The sequence below is a fragment of the Anguilla rostrata genome, chromosome 1, assembly GCF_018555375.3.
Source record: "Anguilla rostrata isolate EN2019 chromosome 1, ASM1855537v3, whole genome shotgun sequence".
In the NCBI taxonomy this organism is placed as follows: domain Eukaryota; kingdom Metazoa; phylum Chordata; class Actinopteri; order Anguilliformes; family Anguillidae; genus Anguilla; species Anguilla rostrata.
In genome coordinates this window covers 2483616-2503910 of record NC_057933.1, presented here as the reverse complement: position 1 = coordinate 2503910, position 20295 = coordinate 2483616, and the positions used below count along the sequence as shown (strand labels likewise).

Here is a 20295-nt window from a genome sequence, read left to right as displayed (position 1 = left end):
CCGCCACCCCCCACCCCCCAGCACCCCGCCACAGCATTTATTAAACACAAGCTGTGTTTCCCAAGAGAGGAAAAAGGTTTACTGAGGAGTAAAAGGTTTACTCCCCCCCCCTCCCCCCCCCGGAGACCATATGCGATAAGCTTTCAGGAACAAAAACCTATGGCTGCCATGCATGGCCCAGGTGGGGTCTGCACAGGTGGGGGTGAGTCATTTATACCTCAGTGAACCTTTCCCCCCCCCAGGGTGAGTCCCCCCTCCTCTTTGGTGTAAAGCACCTTAAGGTACTGAGAAGAAAGGTGCTATATAAATCTCATCCATTATTATTATTATTATTATTATTATTATTAGTAGTAGTAGTAGTAGTAGTAGTATTATTGTTATTATTATTATTATTATTATTATTATTATTATTATTATTATTATTATTAATAATAATGGCTCTCACCCGTGCTGTCATCGTACACGACTGTCGCGGTCTTCCATTTGAGGAACTGGACCAGGTCGAGGATGGCGTAGCTGAGGGAGGAGTAGTCGGGGTAGAGGTTGGCGTAGAAGGTGTCTCGGTTGTCCATGGGGTGGTGCTTCCACCGCACCTGGATGTGCGGCACCTCCAGGGCGTTGCAGATGGACTGCACGGCGTTGGACGAGGAGCTGTGGGAGGGGCCGAAGATGGCCACCACCCCCAGCGACAGCTGGTCGCACGCTGGGGGGGGGGGGGGGGGGGGGGGGGTGGGGGGGATGGGGGGAGAACAGGAGAAACGCTTCATCCTCTGCGAAAGCTCCCACATCCTCCCAAGAGCCGGCAATTCATCTATGTCCATGGTAGGGGACACAAGTCTCTGGACTTCATCTCAAGATCCAATATACGCTAATGTGCTGCAAACTACACTGCAAGTGACATAAAAAGTAAAAAATTTAATAATAACTGTTGGAAATATTTTCACTGCAACATCAACATGATTTGTCATCCAAATCACCTCTATTGTGACAAAAAAAGTTGAATACTTTTCTCTGCTGGCTCTCAGGAGGATGAACACACGTAACGTAAGGTGTGAAAATATAAAAAAAGCGACTAACCCCAAGAGTGAGTAGGATAGAAATAGTCTGGGGCATTTAACAACTCTTTAATAAACAGGACGAGATCAGACATCTGTGACAGATTCCTCAGAACACAGACGAATCGGTCTCGTCTGGTCCCGCTCCCTGAATGAGCCACAGCGCAGAAAGGCTCTGTGGCTCTCCTGCTGTCCTCATTACTCAGGTTAGCCTTGCGTTCAGAGGTTACCTGGGGCAGGTGAATACTCCATTAGTACACGAGCGTCTGGGGCGAGGGGCCCTCTAGAGCAGTAATCTAGAGCTCGCGAAGAGACAAAATCCGACGCCGAGCTTTTCGACGCGGCGGGGAAGGTGTCAGACTTGGATCACGATCCGGCAGTGGCGGCGGCAGTGGCGGCGGCGGCAGCGCTGAAAATTCCGCTAGCTTTCGAACGCGTCTGTGAATTTGCCTCTTTCGCTTTGATGTTCCTGTAATTTCTCAGCTGGGTTTCGACGTTTTTTTTTTTTTTGGCTGATTCGGTGAAGTTAAACACGACGCCCACCACCGCTGCCAGGGATGAAAAACGCTGTGCGTTTGTATATTTACGCGTAAAACACACACCTGCCGCAGGTCGAGGTGCTACAGCCGTGATCAGCTTAGATCAGAGATCGCGCTCTTGGCGCTTAACGCCCAGCTGACTGACTTCTAAACTTCCGTGGTAACTGCAGGTGAGACACGGTTCCCTGCAGTTGGGCTGCAGCTTGGCAGCTTCGTGGGGCAGCAGTGTAGTATAACGGGTAAGGAGCTGATTTTGTTACCTCGAGGTCACAGGTTCGATTCCCAGGTAGGACACTGCCATGGTACCCTTGAGCAAGGTACTCAACCTGCTTTGCTTTAGTATATATCCAGCTGTATAAATGGATGCAGTGTAAAATGCTGTGTAAATAGTTGAGTAATTCGCTCTGGATGAGAGTGTCTGCTAAATGCAATGTAGTGCTTCATTAGAAAGACAGCGCTGTGTGGAGAACAACCCCAGATCTGGTCCCGCGTTCTGTTCGGGGGCCGTGGGCGAACCCGCGTTCGGCTCGGCCCGAAAGCCCGTCCCGCGGCCCGAGGCCGGACCCTCACCTTTCCGGGACGCCTCGAAGCTGTCGTAGATGTTGATCCTCTGGATGTCGTAGGTGAGCGTGGTGTTGGGCAGCAGGGTCCTGTTCCTGTTGATGTTGTTGACGGCGAACTTGAAGGCCTGCTCCTCCGCGCTGACGATGGCCACCGGGCCCTCCGTCTGCTCAAAAATCCCTCCTGGACAAAGACGGGAGAGAAGGGGGTGAGCATCCAGCCCCCGCGTAGCACAAGCACCTCCTCTCCCAGAGTCAGGAGTGCCAGGGAGAACACACACCTCCTCACCCAGAGTCAGGAGAACCAGATCTGCACCTCCTCTCCCTTAATCTCCCACCATAAGCTTGACAAAAGCAGCAGACTAACTCACTTGCGTTCAGTTTTATTATTATTATTTTTTTTTTTTTTACAAAGCACTTTACAGACATTCAGGGCCCCATGAGCAACCCAAGGGTGACAGTGGCAAGATCTCCCAGGCGGAATCCGGACAGAGGGGGCGACCATCCACTCCAGGCAGACACTGCACAGTCAATGTCCAGTGTTAATTCAACACCAATAGGGACCACATGTACACTGTAAGAGTTAATTCAACACTCAACATTTTACTGTGTGGGCACACTAATTAAAGCAGTTACAGAGCAAAGAGAGAACATAAAGAGCTCTCTAACCAGTTACATCAACTATGCAGTGAATATAGCAGTTCAAACTAGAAACCACTTTTGCAAACATCTCATCGGACCAGCACCTCTGCGGTGTGGTGGGTCCCTGGCGTTATTACCTCTGCGGCACAGCACAGCGATCAGTGCTATTTTAACTCCAACAGAGCCTGAGTCCAACAGCGATGAATTGTACACTGACAGAGTAAAATTTGTGTCCATCGGAGTCAATCTAATCTGAGAGCTCCGACACTCCATTCCCATTAACTAGCTCCCAGAGGCCACGTGCTAAGAACTTCCGGGGCACTGAGGTCAAGTGGCTTGGACTTCCTGTGTAAACAGGAAGTGGTCTGTCACACTGTGTAACTGAAGCCTCTTCTTCATGCCAGACCTTAATGGATTAATGGATGTGGCGCAAGGAGGATGTGAAAAAATAAAAAATCCCCATTAGCTTGCAGGTCCCCCCCCCCATCCCTGCCTCCCCCCTCCCTCCAGTCTATATCAGGCTCATAGCATATCCTGTAATATGACACTCATGTTTTTAAAGATAAAAAATGTGTGACCTACGTATCTTTTTTCTCCTCTGCAATAAAGGAGCGTGTAGCCACGCCATTCTGTGCCTGCATGTACGTGACCTTGGTACGAAGGCTGAGTTTTCTTAGCTTTGCTAAAGGCGACTGAGTGTAAGGAAGTCCTCCAAAGGAAATGGGATAAACTGCATTATATTCTTGTGTCAAACAGGAAATTGGAACGCCGTTCCGACCCCCACAAAAAAAAAAAAAAAAACTCTTCCTGCAAAAAAAAAAAAAATGGACTCCAGGTGATCCATTTTGATGAGCAGGGTAACTGTCTGCCTTCGCACCCAACCTAGACCCCGAGGCTGAACTCCATCTCCCAGAATGCCCTCTGCTGCGGTCAGGCGAGCCCAGAAGGACAGAGAGATGTGCGATGCGGGGGGAGATAAGCGGGAGGCGGCTTATGAGAGGTGTCTGGAGGACCCGCGGATGCCGGTGCTCTCTGCCGGCGTGACCAACGGGCAGAACCGGGAAGATAAGGAACCGAGCCGCGATCTCCACCGGGCAGAAAAATCCGGACTAACAACAGCGTGACACACTGCACCGCACAACACCTCCGCCGCCACCGCCGCCGCCGCCACCGCCCTCAATATCTGCCCCATCTGTGATAAATATAAATAATAATAACCACGACCTCTTCGCAGGAAAGGGAACACCGTGTCTCTCTCTATCGCTGCAACTGACAGATGGAAGGAAAAAATATTTCCGAAAAGATTGAATATTGCAAAGGTTGGGATGACATTATAACACAGCGTTATGAAAGAGGAGGGCTCTGGACCCACTGGAAAAAGTAAAAAATAAATAAATTTTAAAAAGTAGCACAGAGAAGGACTCCTTACCCTGACAACTTCCCGAAGACCAGCCCGAAATAAAGAACGCTGAACCACACAGAGCGTGTGTGTGTGTGTGTGTGTGTGTGTGTGTGTGTGTGTATGTGCATGTGCGAGTGTTTGTGTGCATGAGTGAGTGTGTGTGTGTGTGTGTGTGCGTGTGCATGAGTGAGTGTGTGTGTACGTGTGCGTGAGAGTGTGTGTGTGCGTACTGAGTGAGAGAGTGTGTGTATGTATTTGTGTGTGTGTGTGTGTGTGTACGTAGTGAGTGAGAGTGTGTGTGTGTGTGTCTGTGTGTGTGTGTGTGTGTGTGTGTGTGTACGTACGTGAGTGAGAGAGTGTGTGTGTGTCTCTGTGTGTGTGTGTGTGTGTGTGTGTGTGTGTGTGTGAGAGTGTGTGTGTGTGTGTGAGATGTGTGTGTGTGAGAGTGTGTGTGTGTGTGTGTGCATATTAATGGCCTAAAGAACAATAGCCCTGAACACATTCTAACTGGCTGGCTCGGCAGCAGGCTCTGTTTTCACTCACTCACCAGAAACAGAGCAGATAATGTGTGAGGCGCGTGAGGCGTCCGGCAGATCAGCATTCAGGGGGAGGGGGGTTTGGGATTCCCTCCAGCGCAACAGTACATCTATTTAGGCCAAATAAGCAGGCCCGCAGAGGCTCACAAAACACAGCCCGACATAAATCAGATACACGCTGTAAGTTATGACGAAATGTGACACCTCAATTGTACGCGAAAAACGCTCAGGCCAAACCAATTTGCATATTGATTGCACCGTCCCCTCAGGTGTGAAATCACCGGCGGAAAACGGGGGAGCGGGCAGGCGGTCGGAATCCGGAACCTTCCGCGATTTCCGACGCGCGATCCGGCGCGGCTGCGCTCACGCGACGGGGAAACAGCGCGCGGTACGGGCGGTATCCGTCGGCCTGACAACGGCCTTACGGATCCGTGACAGAGGCGGTAAAAATGTTTCGCGGAAACGCTTGACGCGACGGAGACGTACGCAGAGCAGCCGATAAGAAGGCTTTCCTGGGAGGAGGATCTTCAGTAAAACGCATTTCTCCGTGCAGAGATGAAAAACGGAGAGCGCACAAACTCTGGGCATCCACCGTGGAAATGAAAATGGACTGTAAATTAGGGGGTGGGGTTAGGGTTGGGGGTGGGGGTTGTAGAAATGAGAACCCGGGGAGTTTGGCTTATCATGTGACAGGATCTTAATCTGGCCAAATGCAAACCTCAGTTGATAACGTCCCCATTAGCATTCCAAACAAACACCCTGCCCACAGAATATACCGTGTCACTGAGGTCAAGGATATGACCTGTGGCACTGATGCTCCACACGCGCTAGACCACACTAATCTCAAAACTCCTGTGTGCAGGAGGGGGGGAGAGAAAGAGAGGGAAAGAGAGGTAGAGCGAGGGAGAGGGAGAAAGTGACAGAGGAACGTAGAGGAAGAGAGTAACAGAAACACAGAGAGTGAAGAAGGAGAGGGATCAACCATCATGAATTAGCTTTTCCTTCACACGAGAGAGAGAGAGCTCAACGTTGCTGCTCAGAGCAGATTCAGAGACACTTGGAAACAATATTTTAATGATGTTTTAAAAAGCAACACCAGCTTCCGGAGTTATATTTTCAGCAGAATATCATATCACACACAAGACACAGGAGCTTAGATCTTCACATTAAGAGAATAAGAAAAATTTGAGTGAGTGAGCCGATTCAGTTACAAGAACTAAGAGAACTGACACCTCCATGGAAGCAAGAGGCGTCAGAAGCATCTGGATTGAGTAACTGGAAATCAGCGGAAGATCAGAAACTGAAGATCAGCAGAAGATCAGAAACTGAAGATCAGCAGCCAAGCTCAGCTGCTCTGACCTGCAGAGAGCAATGCAGAACTGTTCATCTGAGCTCTCCCTGCTTTAGTAACACCTCACCCTGCAACTGAGCACTCCCTGCTTTACCAACACCTCACCCCGCATCTGAGCTCTCCCTGCTTTACCAACACCTCACCCTGCATCTGAGCACTCCCTGCTTTACTAACACCTCACCCTGCATCTGAGCACTCCCTGCTTTACCAACACCTCACCCTGCATCTGAGCACTCCCTGCTTTACTAACACCTCACCCTGCATCTGAGCACTCCCTGCTTTACCAACACCTCACCCTACATCTGAGCACTCCCTGCTTTACCAACACCTCACCCTGCATCTGAGCACTCCCTGCTTTACCAACACCTCACCCTGCATCTGAGCACTCCCTGCTTTACCAACACCTCACCCTGCATCTGAGCACTCCCTGCTTTACCAACACCTCACCCTGCAACTGAGCACTCCCTGCTTTACCAACACCTCACCCAGCAACTGAGCTCTCCCTGCTTTACCAACACCTCATCCTGCATCTGAGCACTCCCTGCTTTACTAACACCTCACCCTGCATCTGAGCACTCCCTGCTTTACCAACACCTCACCCTGCATCTGACCACTCCCTGCTTTACCAACACCTCACCCAGCAACTGAGCTCTCCCTGCTTTACCAACACCTCACCCTGCATCTGAGCACTCCCTGCTTTACTAACACCTCACCCCGCATCTGAGCACTCCCTGCTTCACCAACACCTCACCCTGCATCTGAGCACTCCCTGCTTTACCAACACCTCACCCTGCATCTGAGCACTCCCTGCTTTAGTAACACCTCACCCTGCATCTGCTTTACCAACACCTCACCCCACATCTGAGCACTCCCTGCTTTACTAACACCTTACCCTGCATCTGAGCACTCCCTTCTTTACCAACACCTCACCCTGCATCTGAGCACTCCCTGCTTTACTAACACCTCATCCTGCATCTGAGCACTCCCTGCTTTACCAACACCTCACCCTGCATCTGAGCACTCCCTGCTTTAGTAACACCTCACCCTGCATCTGCTTTACCAACACCTCACCCCACATCTGAGCACTCCCTGCTTTACTAACACCTCACCCTGCATCTGAGCACTCCCTGCTTTATCAACACCTCACCCTGAATCTGAGCACTCCCTGCTTTACTAACACCTCACCCTGCATCTGAGCTCTCCCTGCTTTACCAACACCTCACCCTGCAACTGAGCTCTCCCTGCTTTATCAACACCTCACCCTGCATCTGAGCACTCCCTGCTTTACTAACATCTCAGTTGCAGGATAACTTGCAATTCCAGATTGCTGCTTAAACAGGGATCCAAAAAATAAAAACACCCAATAAGGCATCTGTTTAAGCAGCAATCTGGAATTGCAAGTTATTCTGTAGCATTCATGCCACAATATTGTTAACCTTCTACAAGGAGCACAACACCAGATTGGCTGTCCTCCAAATCATCTGACTGCAGACTGTATTTTTCTTAAATAAGCACACCAAGCCAAAAACAGGAAACATTTTGTTTTGCTTCATTAATTTCAAAGAAGGATTTAACTGTGTTTGGCACAAAGGTTGATCTCCTCCCACTTCTATCGCTTCTTATTCCTTGTAGGTTTTTGTTTCATGTTTTCTAATTTTTCATCCCCCCCCTCCTCTCTTCTCTGCAGGACAGGAAACTCTCTGAAAATCAGTCTCTGTACTGAGTAGGGCTCAAAGACTTTAATTCATATTTGTATGCTAATACCTATAGGGCACTATTAATCACTTCTTTCCCAGTATAATAAATAAGTACGCAAACAAACAATCATGAAATGGGTTTAAAGGGGTTTAGTTGCTGAAGTATTTATGAAAAAAAGCATGAAGTATTAAAATATAAGGTGCACGTACACAGGAAATGACTGCACTGATAATTGGAGTCCAAAACACTGAAATATATGCAGTAATAAGTTGGTTGTGTTGCCCCTGGCTTTGCACCTATAAGTGAAATATTCACATTTTCGTTTTGTTTTCTCTGTGCAGTTGACCCGGTTGTGTTGACTGCAAAATCAGAACTTGACTCTGTTAGAGGAGTACTGTCATACCCTGGCCCTGGCAGTCACCTTAACGAATGCTAAAATAATCACCATCTCATCTCTGAGACTTTATTCCTGGCAGGGCCGCCGCAGAAGGCACCCTAATTTACACCTACCTCAGTCTGACAATCAGGAAGCTTTAGCATAGCAGGGCAAGGCATTAATGGGGAAAAATAAAAGCTCACGGAGCACTCCATGCGATAAAGACCACAAAATAAATGCAGCAATTACCATTTCATCCAAACACTTTGACAGAATTAGCCAGCCCTTTGAGCTGCATGGATGGAAAAATTAAGGGTCCACTCTTGTCAGTGTTCAACAAAAAGACTAAAAGCAGAATTATAACAAAAGCATCTAACAAGTGGAAAGGAAAAAATTCAAATAATGCACCAAGGGCAGAATTAATGTTTCCACTGACAATACATGCTCAAAAGAAAAAAAAAAGATTCGGCTCAGATCTGGGGCTGGAGCTGGATCATAAAGTCAACAAGAGACGTGCTATAATACAAAGCCCTGACTGCTCAAGAGGTCAACCGGTAATGAAATTTTACTAAACACCTCACCCTAACTGAAACCAGGCTCAGATCAAATCAAATCTACCAAAAGGTAGTTCCAAATTTTAAAACTGTTTGGAAAGACCACACGGACCGGTGAGGCGGAGATGCACTTTCTCCAACATGGTAAAAAAGTATGTCAACATTAGAGTACTGATGTTTTGTCTGCAGTCTTTAATGCACTTTTTTTTTATAAAAGCCATTAGTCTTACTCAGCAAGGGAGCCACTCCAGCATGGCCTACAGGATATGTGTTAGTGGCCTGGAGAGTGTGATTGGCTAACTGTCCTGAGGATAGGTCAGTTTAGACTCCGGCTGTCTCCATGGGTCTTTATGGCTATCATCAGCATTGTTCCCACTGCGCATTGGCATTGTAATAACCACGGTTTGTCATACCAATAAAACTCGAATTTGAGTCCGGAGGGGGGGGGGGGGGAGAGGGGAATGGAGAGGGAGAAGAGAGGGAAAGAGAGAGGGGAGGGAGAGAAGGGGAGAGGGAAGGAGAGAAAGGAAGGGGAAGGAGAGAGAAGGAGGAGAGAGAGGGAGGGAAAGGAAAGCGGGGGTGGGAGGGAGGGAGGGGGAAAGAGAGAGAGAGAGAGAGAGAGGGAGGGAGAGAGAGAGGGGGAGAGAAAAGAAAGAAAGAGACAGAGAGAGAGGAAGGGACGGAGAGAGAGAGAGAGGGGGAGGGAGGGAGAAAAAGAGAGAGAGAGAGTGCACTGGGGAGTGAAGTATGTTTGACTATTTATAACTCTAGGCTCCCTGTATCCAGGGACATGGTGCATAAACTCCAGAAAAGAAAGCGCATTAAAATAAATGAATCCTGCTGTTTCATGGGAAATCTCATTAAAGTACATTAAGTAATTGCTGGAGTATATACTAATTTGACTGTTAAGAGGATAAAATGTGCATAGCTCAGAAGCACTTTAACAAATTCAATAAACAACAGGCTCTCCCGCTCCCTGGAAAACCGGGGAATAATTAGCATTGCCTCTCTGGGCTCTGCCATAAGCACAATGCCGGGATTAATACATTAGGATCCCGCTCTACATCAAACAATGGGATACAGCCGTTCAGTCTTACACGGGAATCTCCATGGATACAGATAAAAGCTCATTAATGATGTAAATTAATTACCCTCGAAATGCGTGTTTCGATTTCCAGCTCTGAAAAGTTATCAGTGTGCTTCTTGTCTTTCGATCAGAGACCAGAAACAAAAATGACAGATATGAAAGGGAAAAGCAGGGACGATAAGATTTGGGGTATTTTTGTTGTTTTGTTTAGTTTTGTTTTTTATTCGGTTAAGATCAGTCAGCGGGTGCAGCTAATCAGCTTCCTCGCTCGTAGTCTTCGTTACAGAGACGGCTAATTAATCTCGGGAGTCTCCATCCCGTTGCAGCAAAACGTGTTAATTACCGCTGCCTTCTTTCATTATCGTGAACATCACCGGGTCGCCTGGCACGGCTCGTCCTTCACCGGAGCGGAGAACGAGCGCACAAACCACCGGCGCTACCCGCGGGTCCCGCCACGCGACTCGGGACGGGGGTGGGGGGGGGGTGGAGAAGGAACACTCGGTGTACTGGACCCTTCTGTTGTGTCAGGTTTTTCGGAATGTTTATTTTTTAAATTTTTTTCTAAATTCTAAGTGTTCTAGAACTCTAGAATTGTTACATCAGCATTAGAATGTGTGGTAAATAACATTCCAATCACAGTTTTTGTGATGTCACACCCTAAAAAGGGGTAAAAAGGTGCTCGTCCTGACCACAGTGCTCGTGCCTCCTTGCCTCAGCTGCTCTCATCCCTGGGGTGTTTTTTTTTTACTGTTTTATTTTATTTACTTTTTTCTTATATTAAAAATATAAACTAAAATCAGTTATGATTACACATGCAACGCTAAGGAGGTCAGAATAGAAATGCTGCTTTGGTAAATGCTAAATTCAAATAAATGAAACCAATTTATAATCTGATTGCAGTACACATGTAGCTAAGTAACGGGTATGGAATTAAATTTAGCAAAAGTTTCTGTAGGTATATAATGGCCCCACTGGAAACATGACATCAGTTATTTTAATTCCTAATTTAATTCCTGATGTCATAGAAAGCAATACAAATGGCCTGTTAAAGTCACAGCTGTGTGTGTGTGTGTGTGTGTGTGTGCGTATATACATATATATTTATGCACACATACACACAGTATATATATATATATATATATACTGTACCTCAGAAATGAATCATAATATTCTGTGCATTCGAGCGTAAAATTCACGTTGTGTTATTTTACGGGTCCTGCGTCATGCCTGAGACCAGCGAAAGGGCATGTTGGAATAAATAACCTTTCACATGTAACGCCGCGTTCCCCATTATCATATAAATTGCATTCTGTGATAATTCTTACATTTAAGTCCATAATAAGAAAATGGGCTTAGCCGTAATTAAGTTATGTATTTCAGCAGCCTGCTCTCTCCGGTTGCATCCGATTCCGCGGCGTTCCCCGGACCGCAGTGCAGCCGCGCTTATTTATTTGATATGATTAGTAATACATATATAGCCTATAACAGTCTAATATTTTTTCTGTCAAATAACTGTCAGGTAACAACACATTTGTAAAATCTAATTTTATGCTCAAGTGCCCCTGCTTGCAGTATTCATTCCACCCTCTGTTCACAGACCCACAACTCTCTCTCTCTCTCCCTCCCCCTCTCTTTTCTCCTCTCCGCCTATTCCTTCTCTTTTAATTTTGCCCTCTTCTCTGCACTCCATCTTTCTCTCATTCTATTCCTCCCTCTCGCTTTTTTCCTTATCTCTTTTTCCCTCTCATTCTCTCTCTCTCTGTTCTCCTTCTCTTTCTATTCTTCCTTTGGCTTCTTTTTTCCCCATTCTCCCACATTCACCCTCTCATCGTCTCTCTCACGTTCTCTCTCCTCCCCATCTCTCTCTCTCTCTCTTCCCCCTTTCTCTCTCCCACCCTCTCATCCTCTCTCTCTTTCACGCTCTCTCTCCTCCCCATCTCTCTCCCTCTCTCTCTTCCCCCTTTCTCTCTCTCTCCCTCCTTCGCTCCCTGTGTGTTTCTGACTCGTTTTCACTCCTGGATTTCTCTCAGATGGTGTGAGGAGGAGGCGTGTGGCCTTCACACAGCCCTTAAACAGCAGGCTCCCGGGCCTGATTAATAGGGAGTAACACCAGCGGCTCCTTTCCAGAACACCTGAGACAGAGCAGCCATACCCGCCGCGGGACCGCGTGGGACCAGCACGGTGCTCGGCATGAAGGCCAAATGCCCCTCGCCCCCCCTCCCCCCCCCGCGAGTCTGTCTGTACACCGCCCTGTTACCCCTGCGGGGCAGAATTAATCACAGGCCAGACCCCGGGGCTTCCCGACAGGGAGCGCAGGGGCGTCCCACAGAGACAGACACAACCGCACATGCTAGACGGTTGCCTTGGTGTCGTGGTTGCCATGGAGCCCCCCCCCTCCCATCCCGTGCTGTGATTGGTCAGAGTCTGCCCCTCGGCTCCGCGTTTTGCTCGCTGACCCACCTGCAGCGGGCGGATCCGCAGACAGGTGTGCGCACGGCGGCCGGACCGACGGTCGCCCTGGCGACGCTGGTGCGAGGAGACAGACGGAACCGTCGGCGCCGTGGCGACATTGCCATGCCAACGCTGTCATGCCAGCAACAAAATGTGTCCATATCGCCGTCGGCAGATACCCCACTGCCCACTGCATTTGAGCTCCAGGTCTCCCACTGCGTGTTCATGCAGAGTGACGAATGAGCTTTCCGCTCAGCCACCACCAGCTGGAGAGGAGGACCTCACAACTCCACCGGAACCTTCCGGATTCTTCATCTAACCATCTCTTACAACTCCGCTGGAACCTTCCGGATTCTTCATCTAACCATCTCTTACAACTCTGCTGGAACCTTCCGGATTCTTCATCTAAACATCTCTTACAACTCCGCTGGAACCTTCCGGATTCTTCATCTAAACATCTCTTACAACTCCGCTGGAACCTTCCGGATTCTTCATCTAAACATCTCTTACAACTCCGCTGGAACCTTCCGGATTCTTCATCTAAACATCTCTTACAACTCCGCTGGAACCTTCCGGATTCTTCATCTAAACATCTCTTACAACTCCGCTGGAATCTACCAAATTCTTCATCTAAACATCTCTTACAACTCTGGTGGAATCTACCAAATTCTTCATCTAAACATCTCTTACAACTCCGCTGGACCCTTCCAGATTCTTCATCTAAACATCTCTTACAACTCCGCTGGAACCTTCCAGATTCTTCATCTAAACATCTCTTACAACTCCGCTGGACCCTTCCAGATTCTTCATCTAATCATCTCTTACAACTCCGCTGGAATATTCCGGATTCTTCATCTAAATGTCTTTGTGACTTCTGCAGATCTTCAAATACTTTTTCACGAGAGAGAGAGATTCTTTTCAATCTCTTTTTTTAAATACAGGGAGAAAACACATGGAGTTGGCAGGGCAGTAAACCTGGACCAACCAGTCACCACCTAATGCCTTTTGAGCCAGGAAAACCCTGCATTAAGCGGGCATTTGAAAACAACCTTGGTATAATTGTGAGATTTTTAAAAAATCCATTATCTGTAAAGATTTTTTTTTCTTGGTTCTCAAAGTCTGCCCTTCCTGTCTTGACTGTGACACCACTTCTCACGAGGCTGTGGTTTCCAAACACTCTGCGCATTATAAAAATACATATTTCATACTGTGATTCAAAGTATCTTTCACCCTCTGGCCATCATTCATTTTAAAAGCTTGTAGCTGAAACTAGTTCTCCTTCCGTTGTGTCTCCAGGATGAAATATTTACGCCATTTCACTTCTTGGAATCTCCAAAGCATGTTCATGCTAATTAAACGCAGTGAACACCCTGGCACGTGTACAGACAGACAAAAAATGGGGTGCCGCCCCCAAACACCTCCATCAATGTGGCCCAGTGCGCCCCAAACCCAGACACTGCAAACACCACCATGGGAGGGAAAACCAGGTCTGACACAAGTGCCAAAAATGACACCCTCCTGACCATGTGACTCCTACCTTCATCTTAAGATGATTACAGGCCATACAGCTGATCTAGAATATAATAACATAAGAGGAAGGCCATCAGCCATCTAGAACATAGAATAATACATCAGCTCTAGAACATAGAAACATAGAGAGAACAGGCCATCCAGCCCATCTAGAACACAAGAACACATGAGGACAAAAGGCCCATCATTGACTGCAGAACAGAGAGCATCCAGCACTGTGTCAGGCCCGGGTCTGAACACACCGAGTGTCTCTGCCTTGACCCACGGTTAAAATTTCAATAACAAAACAAAGCAAATTGAGAAACAGAAAACATATTGGGTGCGTAAGCAACAGACAGAGAAGAAGCGAAGCGGGGGGGAGAGTTTCGGTGCCAGAACAGAGAGAATAAAGAGAGAAAATACAAGATGGCAGCACGGAGGAGAAGGTCGATAATTATAGAAAAGAAAAGTAAAAAAAAAAAAAAAAGAAATAAAAAAAAATTAACAAGTATTTCGAAATCCATAACCCACAAAAACAACAGTTTCGCTCAGGAGCTGCCATCCAAAACGCTCTCCGCTCCATCCATCCGGCTATCGACCAAGTGTCAGGAAAATGCACTGCTCTGGACAAACGCAGAGAGAAAGGGAACGCCGGCAAATTTCTAACGAAAAAAAAAAAAAGGAAAAAACGGAGGGGGGGGGGGAGCCGCCAAACCTCCACACCTCCTTTCTCTCCTTCTGTCTCTCCTTTTGTGTGCAGCCCCATTACGCGGGGGGGCACCCAGGGTCCGTGTCTAACTAGAGGGCACTATTTTCATTAAAAGGGTCGGAGAAAAAAGGGGCCCTTATAATGTCACACAACTCCCCGGGTCCAAAAAAAAAAAAAACCCCGTCGCAAATATTGACATTCCCTTGGGGACCCCGGGGGCCTCCTGATGGAATTGGATTTCCAAAACAAGCGAGCGAGCGTGCGCACGCACAGTCAGATATCCACCCCTTCACCGCTCGGACGTCCTGACATTGTAATAGATATCGATCTCGCACTTTAAAGGCCAATTAATATCTGAACTATACAACAGGGGTCGTATACAACGGTGAAATACGCCAGGAGCTCGGTGACCGGTTATTGAATTGAGATGGTTAGCAAGCGGCTTAAACGCTAAAAGCCATCGCGGGCCTTTATTACTTAATTATCTCGATGCAGGTGATTCCTTTAGTGGTTGTCCATAAAGCACATTGACGGGTCAATTATTGTCTTTGAGCCACGCGAATTAGATTCCATAGCTCCAGGTGCCAGATAAGTGAAACTGTGTGGCATCTGTGTTTTCTCTCTCTCTCTCTCTCTCTCTCTCTTTTTAAAGACTTCCTCTCTTGTTTCCTCTCTAAATGTTTAGAAGAATTGAAGAACTGCACCTGTGGTGGTTTTCATCACGGTGACAAAGATTAAAGTTGCATAAAGTTAGCCAAATGCAGAAAGACTGCCTCCTACTGTTGGAAGTTGTGATGGCGCTTTGCTAAGCTGAGTGCTGTATGACATAAGGCAAACGCTCAAACAGAATTACTTAGACACTTTCAATTTTATACCCATAAAAATATGCCCATTACACAAACGTACACATGCCCATGCATTCTACATACATCTATTTTATTGTTATTATTCTTGTTGTTGTTTTCATTGTTATTAGTTTAAATAAAACATTACCTTTCATAACAGCAGCAGGAATCAGAGCAAATCAGAAATGAAAAGAGAAAAAGCAGAACCTCTTTTTTTTTTTTTTTTTACTGCTATAACCGTACGTCTTTACAGAAGCCCAGCCATTTCAGAAGGACAGTGGGAAGAAAAAAAAAAATGTAAGCCCCTGTTTGACTTTGAACCCGGGTTCGAGGAGAATCATCGACCCCTCTTTCAAGGTGCTTTGCGGAGGAACAGTGGGGCGGGGGGGGGGGGGGGGCAGTAGGGGGCTAAATATAAACCTGGCCCAGTTTTATCGCCGTGGAAACAGGGCAGGTGAAGCTAATGCAGACAAATGAAGGGGCAGACAGAGGCCGGGACGCTCGGGACTCCTCTCCCTAATTTCTGGGACGGAGGCACTAAAATGGAAATTGACTGGCTGCTACCCCACCCCCGCAGCCCCCCGGAACCCAACCAATAACCAGGACCTGACTTTGGTTCCAAGAACTTTTTTATTATTATTCCTTTTCCTGTCTCTCCCTCCTCCTCTCCCTCTCCCTCTCTCTCTTTCTCCCTCTCTCTCTCTGTCCCTCTCTCTCTCTCTCTCTCTCTCACTCCCCCTGTCTCTCTCTCTCTTTCTCTCTGAGGTCTTTTTGAATCCATTGTTCAGGAGATTGTTCCCGGTGGGCATCTAAAACATAATATACGGTCGAAAGCCCTTCACCTCCCTGCATAGTATCTGTACGTGTCCCGCCCCGCGGAATGGGGATGTTGGAGGGGGGAACGGGGGACATTGGGGGTGGGGGCGGGGCGGGGGTGGGGGTGTAGAAGACCGGTGCAGTTGCAGAGAGAAGCATCTGGAAAACCATGTGTACCAGCTTTTTTTTTCAGAAATATCTACACACACTCGCAGGTTCACAGGCCATGCATCACTGCAGTCAGGTACGATGGAACCCGACTTCTGAAGAACCCCATTAAATAAAAGTAAAAAAAAGAAGGTGATATAGGTTCAGAGGTCAAACAATGCATGCTTCTACTGGGTGCTCCTGTCCCACAATGCACTGCAGCCTGAATGGATTTTTATTTTTCATTTCCTGCTGTTCTTTGTCTGTTAACTGCGTGCTTGGGTCTGGTGAGGTCAGTTATTCTAAAGCTGGATAAATTCTGATCAATGTTAATTCACAGCCCATTACAGTAATTGCTCTAAAACTATAACACGGTGAAGAACTGAACACAGTCTCGAATACAGTGTGAAGCACTTCTGTGAATCTTTTCAACAAAAATAGATTTTCAGAGAGGCTGTTCTAGACAAGCACACACACACACCTACACACACACACACACACACACACTCATGCATGCACACACACACACGACACACACACACGCATGCATGCATGCACACACACACACACACACACACCTACACACACACACACACACACACACACACACACACGCACGCATGCATGCACACACACACACACACACACACACACACACACACACACACACACACACACACACACACACACACACACACACACACACACACACACCGCTTATCCGGAGCGTGTAAAACTACGCTCGCGCTGCTGGCGGTTAGCTCCTTCTTCTCCATCGCGGCTTGTTTTTATAAAAGCCCGCCATTTTAACCTCGGCCCCCTGCCACGCTATTTCTTGCCACATTGTTGTGCAGTCTTTTCCCCAGAGCTGGAAGATCCAGGTTCAGAAAGTTAAAAGTCCTCGCCAGTACTTTGTTTCGGTCACCCTGGATTTGCTAAATAGCACAATTCTTCAGCCAGAAGGGGGAACTAATCAGTGAGATCAGCTGGCTGAGTTCATGGGTGGAAGAAACACACGGCAGGACCTTAACTTCCGGACCCCCTGGACTTTCCAGCTCTGTCTCTCTCAGCCTATTCAGCGAGCAGAGAGCTGGCACGCTCGCTGTCACACAGACGCAATGTTTACATTCCCCCCAACCCCCCCCCACCCCCCCACCCTCCGATAGAACGTCAAACTCAGCAAAAACTGCAACTCAACACCTTCGAAATAAGACTAAAGTTACGCATGTATGCCTTCTCGGAAAAAAAGCATCTTCAGTCTGACGGGCACTCTCGTCGCACTTCGGGAACTGTGAATCTGAAACGTCTGTGTGTGGAAGAAGGGAAAGGAGGCTCACCAGTTTTGGGGTACAGGGGGACGCCGAGCAGCAGGGCTCTGAGGTCATGGCGGGTATAAGGGTGGCACTAAAAAGCTAACGAGCTCCTGCCCTTCAGAGGGTATTCAGTGCAAGCTTAAACTTCTAAACAGCTTCATTACTGGCCCTTTAATAACTGGACGCTGACCAAAAGCACCATTAGACGACCTTCCACGGGAAAATCTATTGCGTCTGACGACTTCTAAACAGTCCCGGCATGCCTCTGTCCGACAAATCATTCAGGAATTTATGTTTTTCACAATAACATTCAAAGTCTTATATTCCACAAAAATACAGTGGTCCGGGATGACACGAAACCTTTTATGAGAGGTTATAAATATTAGTGATACCTCATATAGTTTTTTTAAATAATCTTTCAATGCCCTCTGACAAAGGGTGAAGAATGTTCCACCATAACTCTGTAGAACAGCACTGAAACAAAATGATTATGAAACCCATAACTGGCATTCACACATATCCAACACGTTATTCACATCACATGCCTTCAACACGCTACACACACCACACGCATTCAACACACTATACACACCACACACATTCAACACGCTACACACACCACACACATTCAACACGCTACACACACCACACACATTCAACAGACTACACACACCACACGCATTCAACAGACTACACACACCACACGCATTCAACAGACTACACACACCACATACCTTCAACACGCTACACACACCACACACATTCAACACGCTATACACACCACATGTATTCAACAGACTACACACACCACATACCTTCAACACGCTACACACACCACACACATTCAACACGCTATACACACCACATGCATTCAACAGACTACACACACCACATACCTTCAACACGCTACACACACCACACACATTCAACACGCTATACACACCACATGCATTCAACAGACTACACACACCACACACATTCAACACACTATACACAGCACACGCATTCAACAGACTACACACACCACACACATTCAACACGCTACACACACCACATACCTTCAACACGCTATACACACCACACACATTCAACACACTATACACACCACACACATTCAACACACTACACACACCACACACATTCAACACACTATACACACCACACACATTCAACACACTACACACACCACACGCATTCAACAGACTACACACACCACACACATTCAACACGCTACACACACCACACACATTCAACACACTACACACACCACACACATTCAACACACTACACACACCACACACATTCAACAGACTACACACACCACACACATTCAACACACTACACACACCACGCAGTTCAACACACGGTTTATAGCGTGTTGAATGCGTGTGCGTGTAGGGAACCGCGTGATCACGCAAACATGCCACAGCACACGGGGAACACGCCTGCACTGTCAGTAATCAGCCACAGAGACACCCCATCTCCTGAAACACACATCCGCTGCCACAGCCAGGAGTCTGTTAGCCTTCCGTCCCTCTGCATCGTCAGGGAATTATCGAGCTCTCCGATCTCTGTAGCGGAGCACGTCCAGACCTTCGCTGGGGAAAGGGGGGGGGGGGGGGGGGGGGGGGTTGGCTCTGAGTCACCCACACTTGTTGTTGCCCCCCCCCCCCTCGTGTTTTCCCCGTATTGAAAGGAACTGACCCTCACCCATTACCAGCACTGCATTCATGAACACATTTCACAGCAGGCGTCTCATTGTTGGGTTGCGCGTGCAGCCGGCCAATCAAATCCACCGACGCGGAGAACAGTCGGGGCGGATGAAAGGCCGCTGTGCTGGGGGGAAGGGGGGAGTGGGGGGGGGCGCAGGACTGAATAAACTGATTAATGCACTCCAGAGTGGGGGGGTTACGAGGGGTTTGTCGAACACCTCCCCTCCTCGCTCCCTGGGCGTTTCCTGTCGGTTTATTTTCCCGCCCTTTCCTCGCGAGGTGGCGGTCACGCCCGCAGCGCGGTGTAAATCGTTTGCTTTGTTCCCTCTGATCGCCGGCGCCGAAGCTGCCGCCTTCTGACAGTCCGACAGCGTGACACCTGAGAACCCGCCGGCTTTTTACCTGAGAAACAGAAATAAGAAACGCGTGGAGTGGCTGAACGCGAGCGAGCGGGGGGGGGAGGGGGGGTGGGGGGTGGGGGGGAGGGCAGCTCTGCGATTCGCTCCTCTTTCTCCACACCTGACACGAGCGCATCCGTCAGAAAACAACGCTGCACACACAGACAGAAACGGATTTTAAAAAAGGACTTTGTGTTTATCGAGTATAGTGGCAAAAATACCTGCTTAGCTTACTGAAAATACATCACGTTTACATTTCCATTCTTTTTTTTTCTTTCTTACATTGGATTTCCTTCTGGATAAATGTTATATTTACAGCTTTCTAAGGTCATCTGTATAATCTTAATAAATACCTTGTTGTGTTAATGGTTGTGTTAGGTTACTATAACACTTAATCTTCATAAATGTTCTCCACCCCTGTTCGTCGTCCTTGATTAGTGTCTGAGGAGGGATTGTAATGTAATGTAAATGCCTAAATTTAATCTCATCCTCTCCAGCTGTGCCTATAACAAAAACAGGCCAGCCATACCAGATTCTGGTGTCAAGGAGTCAAATTGCGGTTTGCTTACTGGATTTCTACGTTTCACACATACGT

At 47.7% G+C, this 20295-nt stretch overlaps 1 protein-coding gene across 1 annotated transcript in view; it reads right to left on the bottom strand.

Moving 5' to 3' along the window:
* grik3 (glutamate ionotropic receptor kainate type subunit 3) overlaps nt 1–20295 on the bottom strand; it is a 127887-nt gene that overhangs the window by 59773 nt on the left and 47819 nt on the right. The window contains 2 exon segments of the mRNA XM_064347221.1: nt 446–703; nt 2165–2338. Coding sequence (XP_064203291.1) covers nt 446–703; nt 2165–2338 — 432 coding nt within the window.